At 35.3% G+C, this 18,069-nt stretch overlaps 1 protein-coding gene across 1 annotated transcript in view; it reads right to left on the bottom strand.

Moving 5' to 3' along the window:
- Positions 1–18,069, bottom strand: part of CRPPA (CDP-L-ribitol pyrophosphorylase A) — a 190,730-nt gene that overhangs the window by 21,946 nt on the left and 150,715 nt on the right. Inside the window, exon 7 of the mRNA XM_040644561.1 lies at positions 2,855–2,952. Coding sequence (XP_040500495.1) covers positions 2,855–2,952 — 98 coding nt within the window. The remainder of the gene's footprint in view (positions 1–2,854; positions 2,953–18,069) is intronic.

Genomic DNA, 18,069 nt, shown 5'->3' with positions numbered 1-18,069 from the left:
CACAAACAAAAAGGAGGTTCAGAAAAACAAGATATTATAAAAATGGGATGAGATTCCTTCTGGAAGAACGTATTAGACAAGAGGGTCCAGTGCTGCAATAAATCAAGGTAAAGACTGATTAACGTCTCGTGGATTCCCCAAAGGGTCACTAAGGACCTTAGTGAGAGTAGTTCCAACAGAAGGTGGGAATGGAACTCAGGCTACAATGAAATGAGGAATAAGAAGTTAAATTATTCTAGACAAGGTTGGCTTCAGGGCAACCTGAGTTAAGAGGATTTTTTTTTGTTTTGTTTAGTTTCAATTAATGGAAGGAACTTGAATATGCTGGGATGTTGATGGCAATGGGGGAAGTGGAGGGAGGGTAACCAGAGCTCGGAAGAGGAAACAGTCTTAATAAAAGCATGGTTACAGATGTAGAACTCTTTAGAGGTTTGGTGCCAAGATGGCAGGGATGTTGCCATGTGGGAGTGCGTAATTATGCTCTGAAGTTGGAGATAAGACTGTGTCTAACAATAGGGGTAAAGATAATGGGATTGGACCAGCATTTCTCAACTGAAGGGGGGGATTTTGCCCCATTCAGGCCACATTTACTAATAACTGGAAATGTTTTATTTACTACAATTAGGGGCATCTGGTGGGTATAGGCCAAGCATGCTGCTAAACAGTGTACAATGCAGAAGACAGGCTTGCACAACAAAGAATTATCTAGCTCAAAATGCCACAGTGAGGTTAAGAAAGCCTGGGTTCAGCATTTGAGTGGGAGTGTGGGAGGTTTAAAATATTCACAGAGGAGGATGGGGAGTTGACTATGCAATCATAGTATACTTGCTTTAAAATATTGTGCCCCCTGGAAAATGAAGACGAGTATTTTTGAATGGCAACAACCTTCACTGCTTTATAATTTTCTCCAGCACTATGACGTTTGAGTCAAGGCTTAGAGAAGTGAAAAGTTAGACTAATACTTGGAGTTTTAACAATGGGGGTTCATTTGAAGGACAAGGGAACTGAGAATATCCATGATCTGCTGAAGCGCCAGAACATGACATCTAAACTAGGCAAGGAAGGGTATAAAACAAAATGTAGCCAAAAGAAAGGGAGATAAGGGACCTGATTCCTTTAAAATTCATATATGCACAGGAGTAATTTAGCAAAAGACATGGAAGGACAAAATGTTGCAGTCAGAACTTACGGAATAGTCTTAGTACTTACTTTGTCAGCACAGTTAAGATGATGGCAATATGCAGACTGGACCTGATGGGTAGGTAGATTAAGGTCACTGGAAATGAAAAGGGTAAAGACCTGAGAGGCCAGAGTGATGAAGAAATCACACAAGGCCAGTAATGTACTACTGTGCGTATCCCTACATCCCGTCATTTCATCACTAAACAGACACAGAAAAAGAAGCAACAGAGAGTGAGTACTATAATAATTGTAATCAAAGGAACTTCTTGTAGGGTCCAATACTAGAAAGATCAATAAAGGAATTAGTCACACAGAATACAACAGCTGGGTACTCGACAAGAGTATAAAAACCCAACTCTCTAAACTTAGGGTTGACTGATAGCCAGAGTTCCAGTAATATTTTTTCAGGGTTCCATCTCAGTGACTTCTGCATTGACTGGATAAAGAATAAATGAGGCTACCCAAAGGTAAAAGACTATTTTTGAGGCAAAAAGGGTGCTTCAGTGGGTCAGACAGTGGAAAGTTATTGATAGTTAAATATTCTGCAAGATACAGCAGTGAAACTGGGGAATGAAATTTAGGAACAGATTCTTAACAGGTGAACTTGAGGTAGAAAGAGAGCGCAAGACGCTAAAATTTCCAAGGATGAAGGGAAAATGTCCAGAAAGTCAATAGACAGAATATAGAAGAGTAGATTATAGTATAACCCTTCCACCAAAGAGACAGTGGATATGGTGGTCATTTTCTTTCAGCTTTGGGTAGTTGCTCCACGTGCTACTGGTAGAATCTGGCACTGAGTGCCATTAATACCACCTGGAGCAGCTTGTTAAAAATTTGGATTCTATTGCTTCTCCACCTTTTGGCTAAGATCAAGTATAAAAATTTGGATTCTAGAACTAATCCCAAACTATTCTTCACTAAGATTTCATATATTCCAGGGATCTATGTTCTTAACAGTTTGTGTATCTAAATCAGGACTAAAGTTTTGGAACTAGCAGTATTCATTACTTAATACACATCTGTCTCATCATCAAAAGTTTAATTATTATAGTTTCATCTTCACCAAAAATTTACTACAAGCCAGATGTTTTCCAAAGTACTTGAAATTCTATTCAAATTTAAACTTTAAATTCGAACTTTATAGTTATTTTATTCAATCCTAATAACTTTACAAAGTAGATGTTATTGGCATTTTCAATTTAAGATAAGGGAATTAGGCAGTAAAGTTGCCCTCTGAGCACAGACAGTCCTAAGAGAGACCATTCCCCTTCTAACTGCGCTATCATGATAAAATTAACTAACATGAACTTTTTCCTTCGGCTTTTAAGTAGAATTTGATCATATATATTATTAAAAGGTCATCACATGTTCATCCTAAGCCCTGACAGATGGTTATATATTTTAATAGAAACAGGGAAATGACCTAAAATAAAATCATTTTGTCAAACAAAACATTTCAAGACAGAGAGTTGTCAAAGAAGTAAATAATCCAAGTCGTTAGTGATAAAAGTTACAAATAATTCCTATGGACCTCCTCACACTTATTACTACTTCTTTCATTTCCTTAGCCCACTGAGGTATGAATTCAACTAAGAAGCTCATCAGCTCAAAAGCGGGGAATAAAGGGAACTCAACTCCTTGATGTCATGAAACTCAACCTTTGAATACTTACATTTAATTCGTTTTTTAGTATTTCTTCAAGATGATGACCTACATGATTCTCATCTTCTTTTGTGTCCATAACTATGCAAATGTATTGTGAAATTCTTTCTGAGATAAAAAAGAAAAAAGATACTGTTTCAAACAGAAAATGGAACAAGGTGCTAGTTTGCTAAAATCAAGGCTTACTTGCTGTTCCTAACTGTCGAACTAGGAAGGTTTTACCTTCAGGCCAGTGAAGTCACCTGGAAGTCACACTTATAAGTCCCTGACCCTTTACCACCCAAGTCAGTAAAGGTATGTATTCAACACTGTGTAGATGGCTAACCAGAACATTGTGTAAGCAACAGAAATAAGCCATCTTAGGATACACTAAGAAGGACTAACTGCAAGTGACAGCTGTTTGGCTTGACAATTCAATCCTCCTACATTTATTTGGAGTCTCCTAGAATCCGATAAAATCCCATCTCTCCAGTAGATCCCCTCCTCAGGCTAGAATATTATCTCCTGTGTGCAGCTCACTGTGCCACCTACTGCCCTGGGTGGGTGAGTACAGCAGTTTCCTTGGCATTCCTCTCAATTTTGTCAATTCAATACAATTAAGTTCCCACCTGTTTAAGGGTTACTACAAGTGAAAAGAGCAAAACTGATTTTCTCCAAATTTGTTAGACCTCTTTGACATGATCTGATTCAAAAACAGAAGCCATATGACCTAATAATTTCACTTTTGTTAACCCTGGATGCACGCTCCCAAAAGATATGCAGTCTTCCTCTATAGTAGACAAATCTAAAATGCTAAGATATAGCTATATTACTGCCAATTAAGAAGACGTTGCATGGTATTATATGAAGAATGAAGAAAAAAGGCTGAATTTTAAATAAGAAACCTAAATTAAAATAGTTCGATTAACATTTAACCCAGCTCCTTCTTACATGGACAGGTCTATATAATTTGGTGTATATAAACATTGATACAGTGATAGTTCATCATTGTACCATACAGTGAGAGTTTATCAAAGCTGGGGATAACAGACCACTTAAAATATTAACAATATCACCAATTAATAGTACTCCTATTACTACCTTCCACTTACCAAGAATATTATATGGTGCTGGAGCTATATGTTCTGTTAGTACCAATCTCCATGATGACCCTTTATGATAATTTTCTGAAGCCATGTTAGAGATTCCAGAAACCTGACTTCACAGAAAGGAACTTTTTCATGATCACTCTTACTAAGGCTTTATCAATTTTATTAACATTTTCAAAGAAAATCTTTGTTGATTCTCTTGTATGTTTATTTTCTAGTTCTTGAATTTCTACTATCCAATATTTTCTTCCTTCGACTATCTTTGGATTTAGTTAGCTGTTTTCTTGAAAAAGATGCTTAAACTGTTTATGTCCAGATTTTCCTTTATTTTTATATTTACATATAAGGCCTTAAATTTTCCTCTAATTCAAACCCTTAGCTTTATTTCAAACATTGTGATATTCTCATTCAAGTTCTTTCATTTTCAGTTTAAAAGATTTCACTTTCCTTTCATTTTAACATTTTGTAATTTCTACTTTAATTTCTCATTTGTTATTTCTCATGAAGTTCTCATGAATTACATAGGATATTTTTATTATTTTGTGTTTGTTGTACAAATTACCATAAATTTAGCAAACACCCATTAACTAGTTCTAAATTCTGTAGGCCAAACAAGAGAAAACATGTACAGACATGATAAAGCAAACGGGACAATATGTAAACAATGGGTGAACAGGTCTATCTAGATAAAAGAGAAATGGAACTTAAGTGTACTATTCTTTCATCTTTTGTTTGAAAGTATACTAAAAACTATTCTACCCCCTCAAAAATAAGGCACAATAAAAAACCATATGTATGTGTGTGTGTGTGTATGTCTCACGGTAGGAAACCTTAAAACTCATCTTTTAAAAAATATTTTAACTACTGGATGTGGTGGAAGTGTTAATCTTACTGTGGTAATCACTTCACTATACATATATTTCAAATCATTACATTGCATACCCTAAACTTGCATGATGTTATATGTCAATTGTATCTCAATGAAACTGGATAAAAAATAAATTCACACCTCTATTCAGTGAAGATCAACTGAAGAAAACCTAAGAACCTAGATTCAAGGCAATGTAACAACAAATAAGGTGAATCTTTTATCATGGTGATTTCTATACTGTCTGCCAATGTCTTATAATTCCCAGTTATTCGTACTCCACAGTAGTCTATGCCAGACTTCCCATTTTCTTCATAGTGTCCACTGTAGATATTGATTTGTCCTTCCCCTAGTAATATAAAATCCTCCACCTATCCAGTGTCATCCACAGTTTACACTAGGTTGAATCTTCATCAGTTCCCAAATTCAACAGTTCTCAACACTGGTTGCCCACCAGAATCAACTGCTGAGTTGTGAGAAAGAAGTGTTGTTAGTCAACTGCCTTTGATATTTCTAGTGTCAAACTATTTAAAAAACCTAAATCCACCCAAATTCCTACTCTAATCCACATGGCTCACTGGAGTTCACAATTTAACCATTTCTTACCCAATATTATAAAGGCAATATAAGAAAAAACATGTAATGTTCACCAATTACAAATACAAGGCAATTCTTGGGCATTCAATAACGTTTGTTAAATTATTAAGCCACAAGCAATTTTTAAAAATGACCCATCTCTAACTTCAAATACTCCCTGTGTCTTAATAATTTCAGTGTTTGTTTAAAGAAAAAGGGAGGAGGGGCGCCTGGGTGGCTCAGTTCCTTAAGGGTTGGACTCTTCCCTTTCAGCTCAGGTAATGATCTCAGGGTCCTGGGATCCAGACCCAAGTCCTCTGGCTCCCTGCTCAGTGCGGAGTCTGCTTCTCTCTCTCCCCCTGGTCTTCCCCTGGGCTCATGCTCCTCCCCACTCTCTCAAATAGTTAAATCTTTTTTAAAAAATCCATCCGTGGAATTTAAGAAACAAATCAGAGGATCATAGGGGAAGAGAGGAAAAAATAAAACAAGATGAAATCAGAGAGGGAGACAAACCATTAAGAGACTCTTAAGCATAGGAAACAAACTGAGGGTTGCTGGAGGGGAGAGGGGTGCAGGGATGGGGTAACTGGGTGAAGGGCATTAAGGAGGATGTAATGAGCACTGAGTATTACATAAGACTGATGAATCACTGACCTCTACCTCTGAAACCAATAATACATTATATGGTAATTGAATTTAAATAAAAATTTTAAAAATCCATCTCAGTTCTGTCCCACTAATCCTTTCCAAGTTTTAATATTTCACCCAAAATGCAATAACTATGTATAATAATGAAATACACATCTTGAGTAACAGTCCTATGTTTTCATCCCTGATTTTAAAACTACAATGGATAGCTTCTGATCATTCATATATTAGTTTATCCATTAGATCTAGGGTGAAGCATCTCATGTGATTTCTACTAATAATCCCACAAACATACTGACAGCCCTAACCAGGAATGTTAATGTACTTAAGATCTTCACCAACAAAAGACAACAGCAGTGACTATACCTGGGCCATGCAGGTGGAAACCCAAAATGGAAAAGAATGGAGCTAGAGAAGCAGGTCTCAAATAAATTCAACCTCCTCAATTCCACACTTATTCTAGTAACCCCCAACTGAGGGAGAAAAAATATATGTAACATTTAAAATTCATTTTTTTCATGAAGCACAAAACTTTCCAAATATGATTAATATTTATTATTTCTCAAAGCAAAGAATTTAACAACTTCTTTGAGGTTAATAATGAAATCAACAAAAACAGGAGCCTTTAGAAATGTTCATCTGTTGTTCTAACTATTAATAAACCACTTCTTAGAAATTTTTAGAGGTTAAAATAAACACAACAATAGCATAGGGGGAGGACCATAAAATCATTTTGCTTCCCAGAATCATAAAAACTCTACTACAAGAATCCAATCTTTGTTCTCTCCCCCCAAAAAGATATAAAGATAAATTAGAAAAATACTGGAGTTAAATTCAGATCAGACTTGACCTGTCAACTTTATTACTAATATTAACTTCTTAGTTTTAGTTGCTGCAGTATCTTTTTTCAAATCTTCCTAAAAGGATGGTTATAACGCATGAAGTATTTTAATATCTAAACCTGTAGGGTAATTTCCCCCAAAAAAATCTTTTTTAACACACAGTCTGATTTACACTGGATAACTTTATTTACGTATAGCATTTAGGTATTACACAACTCAATGTAACTTAATAGAAAGAAAATTCTAATGGAACATGACCTGCAGTCTACAGATTAGTATTAAAAAGCTGTAAGCATCGTTTAATAAGCTAAAATTTTTCAGTTAATATCTCATCCCCATGAGTGAGAACTTTTAAACGGTCAGGGTATATGTATAGTTACCAATAATAATTATCCCAAAAATAAAGTACACATTGATTTTACTTTATTGACTGTAATGATTAATTTTATATGTCAACTTGGCTGAGAAATGGGTTGTTCAAAGATTTAGTCAAACATAACTTGGGTGTTTCTGTAAGGGTATTTTTAGATGTGGTTTACATTTACATAGGTAAACTAAATAAAGTTGATTGCCCTTCCTAATGTGGATGGGCCTCATCCAATCAGTTGAAGATCTGAATAGAACGAAGGTTTGACCTGCCAGGAGTAAGCAAGGAACCTCCTGCTTAATGGTCTTAGAACTAAAATACCGGCTTTTTCTGGTTCTACAGCAGCCTGTCAGCCTTACAGCTTCAACTGTGACCCTGGATTTGTAAATTTGGGACTTGCCAACCTCCATAATTGATAATCACATGAGCCAATTCAGGTGTATATGTGTATGTGTGTATCCTGTTTGTTCTATTTCTTTGGAGAACACTGATTGGCAAATAATTCTAAGCATTCTTCAACAGATAACAAATTATTTCCAAGCCTTCATCACAGAATTCCAACCCCCTTTTGCTCTACAAAAGGCAATAAATGAACACCCACACCTTGGGCAACACACCTTAGTCTTCAGCCAGATCATACCACCTACGTTTCCCTAGATATACCTTGACCTTTGGATGAATGTACATGTTCCCCCTACCTGCAATGCCATTACATGTCATTGTCTAATTCTCCAAAAATGACCACCTGAAGCATCATCTGCTTTAATAACCTTAGGCCAGTGTTTTAGCTGGTTGGGGGAGGCGGGGTGGTGGGCGCAGCAGGAGGGAAAAAAACAATAGGGAGGTAACAAACCAGGGAGACTTTGAAATTACAGTATCCCCCACATCTCCAAACCCACAATTCTGATACATAAAGATCCCTCTTTGAAACACATGTAAGCACACAGGATTCTCCTCATATCTAGGTATGAATCACTGTGTTACTGAATCTCAGTGTTCCAAAGGAAAGGCCCTTAGTGTTGAGTTTCAGAAATAGAAATTTACATGTACCTTGGCTCTAATAAGCCTATTCACAAAGCTGATGTTCAGGCAGTACACAGCAACAGACTCATGGGAATCCTTATGGGCAGCAATCATTTTTGTAGTCAGTGCATTTATTCTGATTATTATGTACTCATGCCATACTAAGTAGTTTTAATATAGTCTTTGCTTTTTACTACAGTAGAGACTTTTATACATTTCTTTTCATCATCATAGCAAGTAGGAATTATTCTCCCCATTTTATAGATTGATTCTATAAAGCTATTAAGTTGCCCAAAATCACAGAGCCATGAAATTGTAAACTTCTAGTTTTCTAACTCAAATCTTTGTGAAATTAGTATCTTAAATGGTTATTTTTCCCTTTCACATTATTCTGCATTTTTATTTTACTTTTATTAAAATGTTTACTTTGTATTTTGTCATTTACTAGTTTTCCTCTCCCACAAAATCGGTAACTCCTAAACTCAGTAAACTAGAATTTACTTCTAACTTTTAATTTCCCAACACCCCACCCCACCCCACCCCCACAGATTTTAACACAGGGCACTAACAAGAAGGTATTGAACACTTAATAGTTTCCAGTCCCTGTGCTAGGACCATGACAAAGACATATTGTTATGTGCTGAATTTTTTTCCCCTACCAAAGTCACTATGGGAGTTCTAACCCTGAGTATCCTCAGAATGTAACTATATTTGAAGATAGGGACTTTAAGACATAAAATGAGGTTAAAATGAGGACAATTAGAGTGATTCCTAAGCCAATATGACTGGTGTAGTTATAAAAAGACAAATACAAACTAATAATGGAAAAATTATCAAAGTCAATCCCTACATAAAACTTATAAAAAGAGCAGAAAAACACTTCTAAAAATAATGAACACGTACCAGAATGATATGCCTACCAAACCAGTTAAAATTGCAATCTACTATTTTACAACAAGCCAAAAAAACATTAAGACAATGAAACCAAACATTAAAGAACTATGTAATTTAGAATTTTAAAAGCTCATAAATTAAGTGGCAGTAGTCAGGAAAGAATTTAAAATAAAAGACTATTTCAGAAATGAGGACTATACAGACATGATACAGGTACAAAATTAACAGATAATAATTTAAGATAAAAAAAGAATATTTTTAAATTAAAAAAAGAAGAAGAAATAAAGATTCAATAAATATGACAAATATTGAACTTGGGGAAAGATGGTCCAACACAAACATAATAGGAATCCATGAAGAAGAGAATACTGAAATTTTTATTTATACACACACACTCCAGCATCTCACATATAAGTGTCTCCAAATATTTACCAGTAAAAACCAATACCAATACATTTTCTAGTAAAGTTACTAGACTTTAAAAAATATCATTCTTTTGGTCCCCTATACAAAAAGAATAGAGATAATAGAGGTAGTAAGATAATCATCAGAATTTATTCAATAAAAACAAAAGAACATATTTAAGTTATTCAAGGAAAAAAAATATGAGCCAAGATTTTATATTCAGCAAAATTGACTTTCAAGTATAGAGCACACAGTTATCAACTTGAATGAAGAGAACTATTTTCCTCTGAATATTTCTTAAGGAATGTGCTAGAGCTCAAGGTCTCAGACAACCAAAGACTAGAGAGACATATACAGAATGACTGAGGGACAGCATAAAACAATTACTTTCAGGGGCACCTGGGTGGCTCAGTTGGTTAAGCATCTGCCTTCGGATCAGGTCATGATCCCAGGGTCCTGGCATCAAGCCCCACATCAGGCTCCCTGATCAGGAGGGGAGTCTGCTTCTCCCCCTCCCCCCGCTCATGCTCTCTCTCTTCCTCGCTCTCTTTCAAATAAATAAACATAATTTTATTAAAAAGTTACTTTCAGAACTATGACTAATTAAGGTCAAAAATTAACTGAATACAGTATATAACTGGCTGTATAATATGAAAATACACAATACAAACAAGAAAATGCAATAGAAATGAATGGAATATGTAAAAAAATTATGTAACTCTTTACAGAAATAGTCTTGGTTGATAGTACCTATACTTTGAGACCTAGAGGGTATACTGTTGAATAAAATATCTGAATGATTATAGAACATTCTAATTCTGTTAATTCCTCTATCTTTGAGAACCAGAATTCTCAATGGAGTGGAAGTAAAGTACAATTTGAATTGGAAGTATCAATATGAATTTATGAAGCATTTCATCTTCATGCAAACACACACGAAAAAAATACTTAAGTTTAGACGATGACAGAATGAATTCAGTTGAATACTGAAAAAGGAAAATGAACATTTATCTTTCTATGTAAGCTGTACACTGGGTAGGTAAGCTGTACACGAGAAGTGTTTGTGAAAGTACCTCAAATAATATATGAAAACTAATTGATCAAATTAAAATGTCATTATTTTGCACACACCCACCATGTATTAACAAATCTAGACATTGAATATCAATGGCTACTATCATCAGAAAATAAAAGATAGCCAGACATTTGGTGCCTCCTAATTAAAAACTCATACCACCTCTAGACTTACCAGACATGAAACTAAATCTGATTAAGCTTCTAGAGCCAGCTGTCACTTTGTAGAAGACAGAAAAACATATTGAAATATGCATAACTGCACCATGCAAGAATATACACTCATCAGTCTACACCCATGGAGTAAGTGAGATTTCACAGGTCATTTAAACACACACACACACACACACACACACACACACACACAACTAAACCATAGTGTCTAGAAATGTAAATCTGAGTGATAAAGCTCAGAAGAAATGAGGAAATTGCTGTAAAATCTTGATAGCTACTACTTTTGAGAAGGGAGGTTTTAACTGTATAAAATTATAAGGAAAAGCCTCTGCTGTGAGTGGCAAAGTTTTTTTCTTGATCTGTGTGATATTACACAGATATGCACATTACTCTTTAAGTTACAGATCTGGTTTGGATTTCTGTTATCTGTGGTTTGACAGCAAAACGTCTTAAAAAATAAGAAGTAGAAAAAAACTTTATGCAAGCACACTAGTCCTTTCATCTATACTTCCATTTATTCATGAAATATCTTTATATAAGATCAAGGGACAAAATAAAGGTCTTCAGTATATCACATAAGGATACCTAACAAATGTTAAAACAATGGGTAAACTTTTAAACATTTAAATTAAGAGAAAAGCTAGGGATGCCTAGCTGGCTCAATCAGTAGAGCATCTGACTTTTGATCTCAGGGTCTTGTGTTCAAGTCCCCCGCTGGGTGTGGAGCCTACTTAAAAATCATAAAATAAAAATAATTTTTAAAAATAGTAAAGAGAAAAGTTGAAAGCATCGAGTAACAAGAGCATTATTTTTATTCACAAGGTGCTAAGCATTACAAATTCAAGTTACCATAGAGAGTCCTTTAAATTCTAGTTCATGAAAGCAATGTTACTAATAAATAAAAGATATTAGCACCCTTTCAGTAAAAACAATTGAGCCACAGAGTAACTCAGCCAAACACTGGATGATTTCTCACTGGGTAGTTGACAAATATTATGTATAATATTATAATAAACATTCTAACCAAAATCTTATGATGCAGGCAAAATTATCATGTCCTCTTTACAGATATTTAAATGATTTGCCTGGGATTAAATCCAGCTAGCAAACTGAAAAGCCAAGATTCAAACCAGGCAATCTAGTCTAGAATTGAAAACCTCAAACACTCTACGTGTTAATAGAACCTATAAAGAATATAGGTAATTTCCTAATTCAGGAGTTTTCCCACTTTTTTTTTTTTTAAACTGAAGTCACATATGTCAAATGTTAGTCTCACACATTCATGGAGTAAACAAGATTCTCTGCAGTTTCTAGCAAATACTTCTCTTCCAAGTGCTAAGGCCTAGGAGGTTGTAATAGAAAATGACATTACAGTGGGGAAAAATATGATGTCTTTTTTCATTGCTTTTAATTAAGCACCTGTCAAGCTTCCAACACTTACTTTATTTCATTAATTAAAACTCCCATGTTTCTTCTGTATAACATCCCTGAAATAGAAACAGCATCTTAGAATTGCTACCCTCCGGGGCCAAATGAAGATATACTGATCTCTAACTTTCTCTGCATGGGTATGCACTACAATTACCTTTGTGTCATTTCCCTAATTTTAACACATTATAAATTTGTGTAACCACATCAGGATAAAAAGCAGTTCAATCCCTCATGCCATCTCTGTACTTACCCTTGCCGCACAGTGGGCAAACTCTGACTTTTGTTGTTGTTGTTTCTACAGTTCTGTCTCATTAAGACTATCACACACGGAATCACTCAAAATGTAACCTTTTGAGAATATCATCCACCACTGGGTAAAATTCCTTTGAGATTTAAATTATTTGACGTATTGACAATTTCTATCTTTTCATTTCTGAGTTGCATTCCATTATTTGAATGTACCACATTTTATCAATTCACCCAAAGAAGAACATTTGGACTGCTAAATACTTTTGAATATTATGAAGAGAACTGCCATAAAACATTCACAGTTTTCTATGTGGATGTAAGGTTTCCTTTCTCTAGGGTAAATGGACTGGACAAGGATGCTGGCTCATGTGGTAAATGTACATTTCTCTCTTTAAGAACTGTCAAACAGCATTCCACTTTGGCTGTACCATTTTACCTTACTATCAGCAATGTATATTGCCAGATGGGAGCACTATTCATTTTTACCCCCAACCTCTCGATTCTGTAGTTCAGATTGAAAATTTTCCAATCATCTATCTTAACTTCACTGGAACTTTCTCTGACATCTCTATTCCGTTATTAAGCCCTTTTGGTAAGTTTTTCATTTTGGTTGATGTATTTTTTTCAGTTCTAGAATTTCCATTTGGCTTTGCTTTATATTTTCTATGCCTTTCTTGAGACATTCCATCTTTCAAGAGCATTTCCCCTTATTTGCCCCATTTTTATAATCAGGATTTTAAAGTATTTGTCAGGTAATTCAAACATCAGTGTCATCTCAACATGAGTATCTAACTGGTTATCTTTCCCCATTTAAGTTTCTATTTTTGTAGTTCTTTGTATGCCCACTGATCTTGGATTATATCCTGGGTATCTAGGTAATATCCTCTCGCACCAGTCTCTCCTGTATACTCCATTTCTCTAGTACATCCATTTTCAGAACTTCTATCAGAGAGCTGGGACTTTATCCCACTTTGCACACACTTCCCACGACTATACCCACATGCAAAGTTAAGCAAAAGGAAGACAACAAGTACAGCAACAGTGCTTATCCCACCTCTTCAAGCCACGGCAATCCTGATACCAGAGCAATGTTCACTTCTCTCAGAATTTTATAAATCTCTGGGCACCAACTGTTGCCACTGTCGGTGCCACTGCAGCCACAGGACTGCGTGGGGAGTCAATCTTTAGAGTAGGGAGAGAGAGAGAAAAAAAAAAAAGGAGGCTATCTTCACTATCTGAACATTAGGAGATCCCCTCTTGCCCATCTAGCCAGAGTTAGGGGGCTTCTCTTGGAGCTCTGTCTCCTCCAATGCTCACCTGGCAGCTTTGGGCTGCACTGGATCCAAGTCAAGATATGGCAGAGGGACAAAATGATAAAATTCACCGCCAATTACGTAGTACTTGAAAGTTGGGTATTATTCATTATTGTACCTGCTGCTACTTTATTTATAACCTCAAATAGCTGCTCTATTTATTCTGTTCAGATTTTGCAGTTTCACTCAGTAGGAGGATGAGGGTATTCTTATTCCACTTTACCCAGAACCAGAACCCTGTGTCTTTCTATGCAAGAACAATTATAATACAATTCTATGCCTTAATACAGAACTCATTTGATGTTTTTATAAAAGTTTCTAAACTTTTAGAGGCATCTAGATGGTGCACTTAGTTAAGCATCCAACTCTTGGTTTCAGCTCGGATCGTGATCTCAGGGTCATGCTATTAAGCCCCGCATTGGGCTATGCGCTCAAAGCAGAGTCTGTTTAAGTTACTCTCTCCCTCTGCCACTCCCCACCATGCACTCTCTTTCTCTCTCTCCCTAAAATAAGAAAATAAAGATTCTAAGTGAATATAAATCTTTCTACTTTAGTTTTATTGGGAGCATTTATCTTTACCCCATAGTAGAAAAATATTGCTTGCAATCAATGGCACCTCAGAGTCACTGAAACATGGTAGAAATGAAGTACTTATTACATGCCTACCCAGTCACAGAACATAACACTGTGGTCAAAGACTGTTTATCACAGAACAGAACAATATTATCCAATGTTATACCAAAACGGTAGAGACCATGTAAACCTTTAAATTTAAAAATCACAGTCACAGTCTCATTTGCGTATGTATTAATCATGCATGACTTAAGAATACTCTCCAACAGAACACCAATTCAGATGTTTCAAGATGTAGAACTTTACATAGAAGTCAGCTGGCTCAGTGGTCCATAATGTACTGGAGAGACAACATTCCCAAATCCCAAAACCAATTAAGCATTTACTGAAGCACACAAAGATATGTAAAATAGGGGACAACTTCTCAGAAGGTCGGTTGTCATTTTGTGCTAGACTTTCCAGTGGTACAATTACATACTATTAGTTCCAAATTAAAGTGAGAGAAGACATGGAGGTTCTTCCAACAGAAAATGGTCCTCTGCCTCTGTTGATTTTGTTGCTCTTCAAGGAGCTGATAGGGTCTATCAGTATTCCAACCATTTACTCTGCACGGTGCATGAAAGGACTCCTAACTGATATCCAGAATGTCAATGTTTTTAATAGATCATAGCTTCATCTGACAAACTCCTGAAATTCTCTCAACATTTAGTGAAGTTGTAAATACAATGGACTTTCTTCAGGGCTTTTAATCCCCTGGTTTAATATGCTTTGCAATCTAAAACTTAGCCACCTTTGGTTAGGGTAAATGGTTTAGCAAAATACATTCATGTACAATGTGTTGTCAAAAAATGTTTAATTCCAGTGTTATTCTAAAGTCTTTTATAGGAAATAGGAGCTATCACGTATACATTTGTAACTTTATAAATGAGTCCAAGAACTGGTATATAATATACTCATGGGTACGTGGTTTAGCAAAACATATTCATGTACATGTCAAAATGTATAATTCTAGTGTTATTCTAAAGTCCTTTATAGGAAATAGGAGATATCATATATAGATTTTGAAGTTTAAGGCCACAAACTAAAAATGTAATATACAAATCTTTTAAATTTCCTCTTACTGGTCTTGAACATTGGACTTCTTGGTATACATGAAATATAAGGGCCTCCTTCGAGGATTAGAAAATACATATAAATTTGGAGTTTTCCCATTGAACTTCAGAAAAACGGTAATATGAAAATTTTCTAATATGCGCACCCTTCTCTTTACCACATTAAAGACCCAATGACACACTAAGAGGACCAAGGAATATCCAGACATACGCCTGCAATGAATACTCAGTAAGGACTCGGGGCACCTGGGTGGCTCAGTCATGAGTTTCAGTTCAGGTCATGATCTCAGGGTCCTGGGATAGAGCACGCCAAGCTCTGCACTCACTGCAGAGTCCGCTTGTCCCTCTCCCTCCCTCTCTGCTCCTCCACTGGCTTTCTAATAAATAAATAAAATCCATAAAATAAATAATCAGTAACGACTCAAGAGTGCTCAGTATGGTGTATTTTACAAGAAGGTTTCAAACATCATCAAGTAAAGGCAAACCTAAATACTAGGTTAGTTCCACCACCAAGTGGACAAAAAATCCACACCAGCCTTACTTTCTTAGAAACATCTAACACCATGACTTCATCAGGGCTCATTATTCACTACACTGACCTCTTGAGCCAAAATTTTAGTGTTCTTCGATAAATAAGCAACTGTATCAAATCCAACACTATTCACATCCAAAAGATGTTTCTAGCCCTAATACATTCAAAATGAGGACAGTCATCTTCCATTTACCTGTTTAGTTCCTTCAATCAACAGCCAATCTGAGAGTATTTTCTGTCTCACAGCAAGGATTTTAAAACAGTATTAAACAGAATCACTACTGCTGAGCCCTGAGGTCCCTGTCTCATTTTAATAGTTAGGAAGAAGACTCAGGTTTCCCTAAACATTCTAATACAGGAAACTATTAGAATAGAGAGGGAGGCAGAATATGGTCAATAAAGGAAAAAAGCCAACAAGCTAGGTCTACAGGACAAGTGGACAACAGGGATGGTACAGAGAGACTTGCAAAAGACACCACACATACCCACTTTCAAAGGTCGAAATGGTCTTCAGCGAAGTTACCTCTACTGCTGACTGTACATGTTTCAGCTGGAGGGCAATAGTAATGGTACACAGGCAGATTTTTTTTCGAGATTTGTTATATCAGATCTTCACCACATTTTTAAATGAGTCATTGAATACAGGATGAAGTTTCCTACCTTACAACTACAAGTAAGGAACAGACATGTGACATCTTGTCTCTTTCATGAACATGTTTTTACATGTAACATACTACTATTTTCCAAGTAAATGATGCAATATATATGTTGTTTTTCAAAGTATATATTCTGAGTTAAGAGAAATGTGAAGGAAATGAAATTTTTAAAGTCTAATGACTCACCAGGATATTTACAAAATGTATTATTGCTTTAAGCGTAAATGTCCTGTTTGGAGTTTCTGTTGTTTTATATTCTACCTACATCAGAGTCAAGTATAACTGGCTGGCTTTTGTCTTATCAAGTCTTATTTAGCTAGTTGCTTAATAACTCACTGTGACCTTAGAAGTTTTTGAATATGACAGATTAACTCCCCTATGTTTTCATTAACATCTCACTAGTGACAAATAAAAGAAATTATAAAACTAAAGTGAACTCTACTTTCTCTAATCTTCACCCAAATATTTAACTTTCCAATTTACATTTTTTTTACAGTAAGATTCCAAGGAAACCAAACTGCTATTAAATCATATTGCAACCTTCCTGTTCTAACTAATTAAAGCTTGACGCAAATGTTCTTACAGATTCACTTAAGATACAGTCACAATATTACTTTCAAGACAGTGAAGAACAAAAACTATTATGTACAAAGAAGTTATGGTATTAATGTGAAAATGTGGAAAATGAACAATCACAGTCAAAAGCCAGATACATCAAAAATTATAGTTTCTATGTAAATCTTAGCTGTCACACTGCATTGTCCAAAAAGAATGGTTAATGACATAAATGGTGCCATCACTGGGTATTTAACAAGAAAAACCTGATGAAGACATACCACAGATGCAGAACATTGTCCAATTACAGATGGAGAAAACCTGATTTAAAGTTTCTCATTCTTTCAATTTGATTAAAAAGATTAAAAATATATTGCACATAAACTACCATATGAAGTGTAAATATGGATCACAAAAATGTGAAGGCATTAGTTTCTTCATATGTATAAAACACATACTATCACAATGAGTCTTCCTAATTCTCATTAACACGAATCAATTTCATTCACATGTGATTTTATTTTGTTCCTTTCAGTCAGAGCCAATTTACAAGTATATTCAGCTACTTTCAATGTATAAGCACAAAATGACTCAAATCCTTGCCAACCGGTTTAATTTTCTAAAACACTATATGAAACAAACACACAAACAAAAAGCAGCCATATGGGGATTTATAACTTACCTTTTCAAAAAAGCTTAACAATAAAAGAATTGCTTTTTTTTATCAGTGATGTTGGGGGAAAAATGCATTTTCATAATAAATTCTAAGTTTCTGAATCAATAGATGTTGCACTTGAGAAATCAAAGTGAATTAATTTAACAAATGGAAAACATCACATAATGAC

The sequence above is a fragment of the Ursus maritimus genome, unplaced genomic scaffold (assembly GCF_017311325.1).
Source record: "Ursus maritimus isolate PB19 unplaced genomic scaffold, ASM1731132v1 scaffold_3, whole genome shotgun sequence".
In the NCBI taxonomy this organism is placed as follows: domain Eukaryota; kingdom Metazoa; phylum Chordata; class Mammalia; order Carnivora; family Ursidae; genus Ursus; species Ursus maritimus.
Note: the sequence above shows the minus strand (reverse complement) of the source record. Positions and strands in the feature narration are given on the sequence as shown.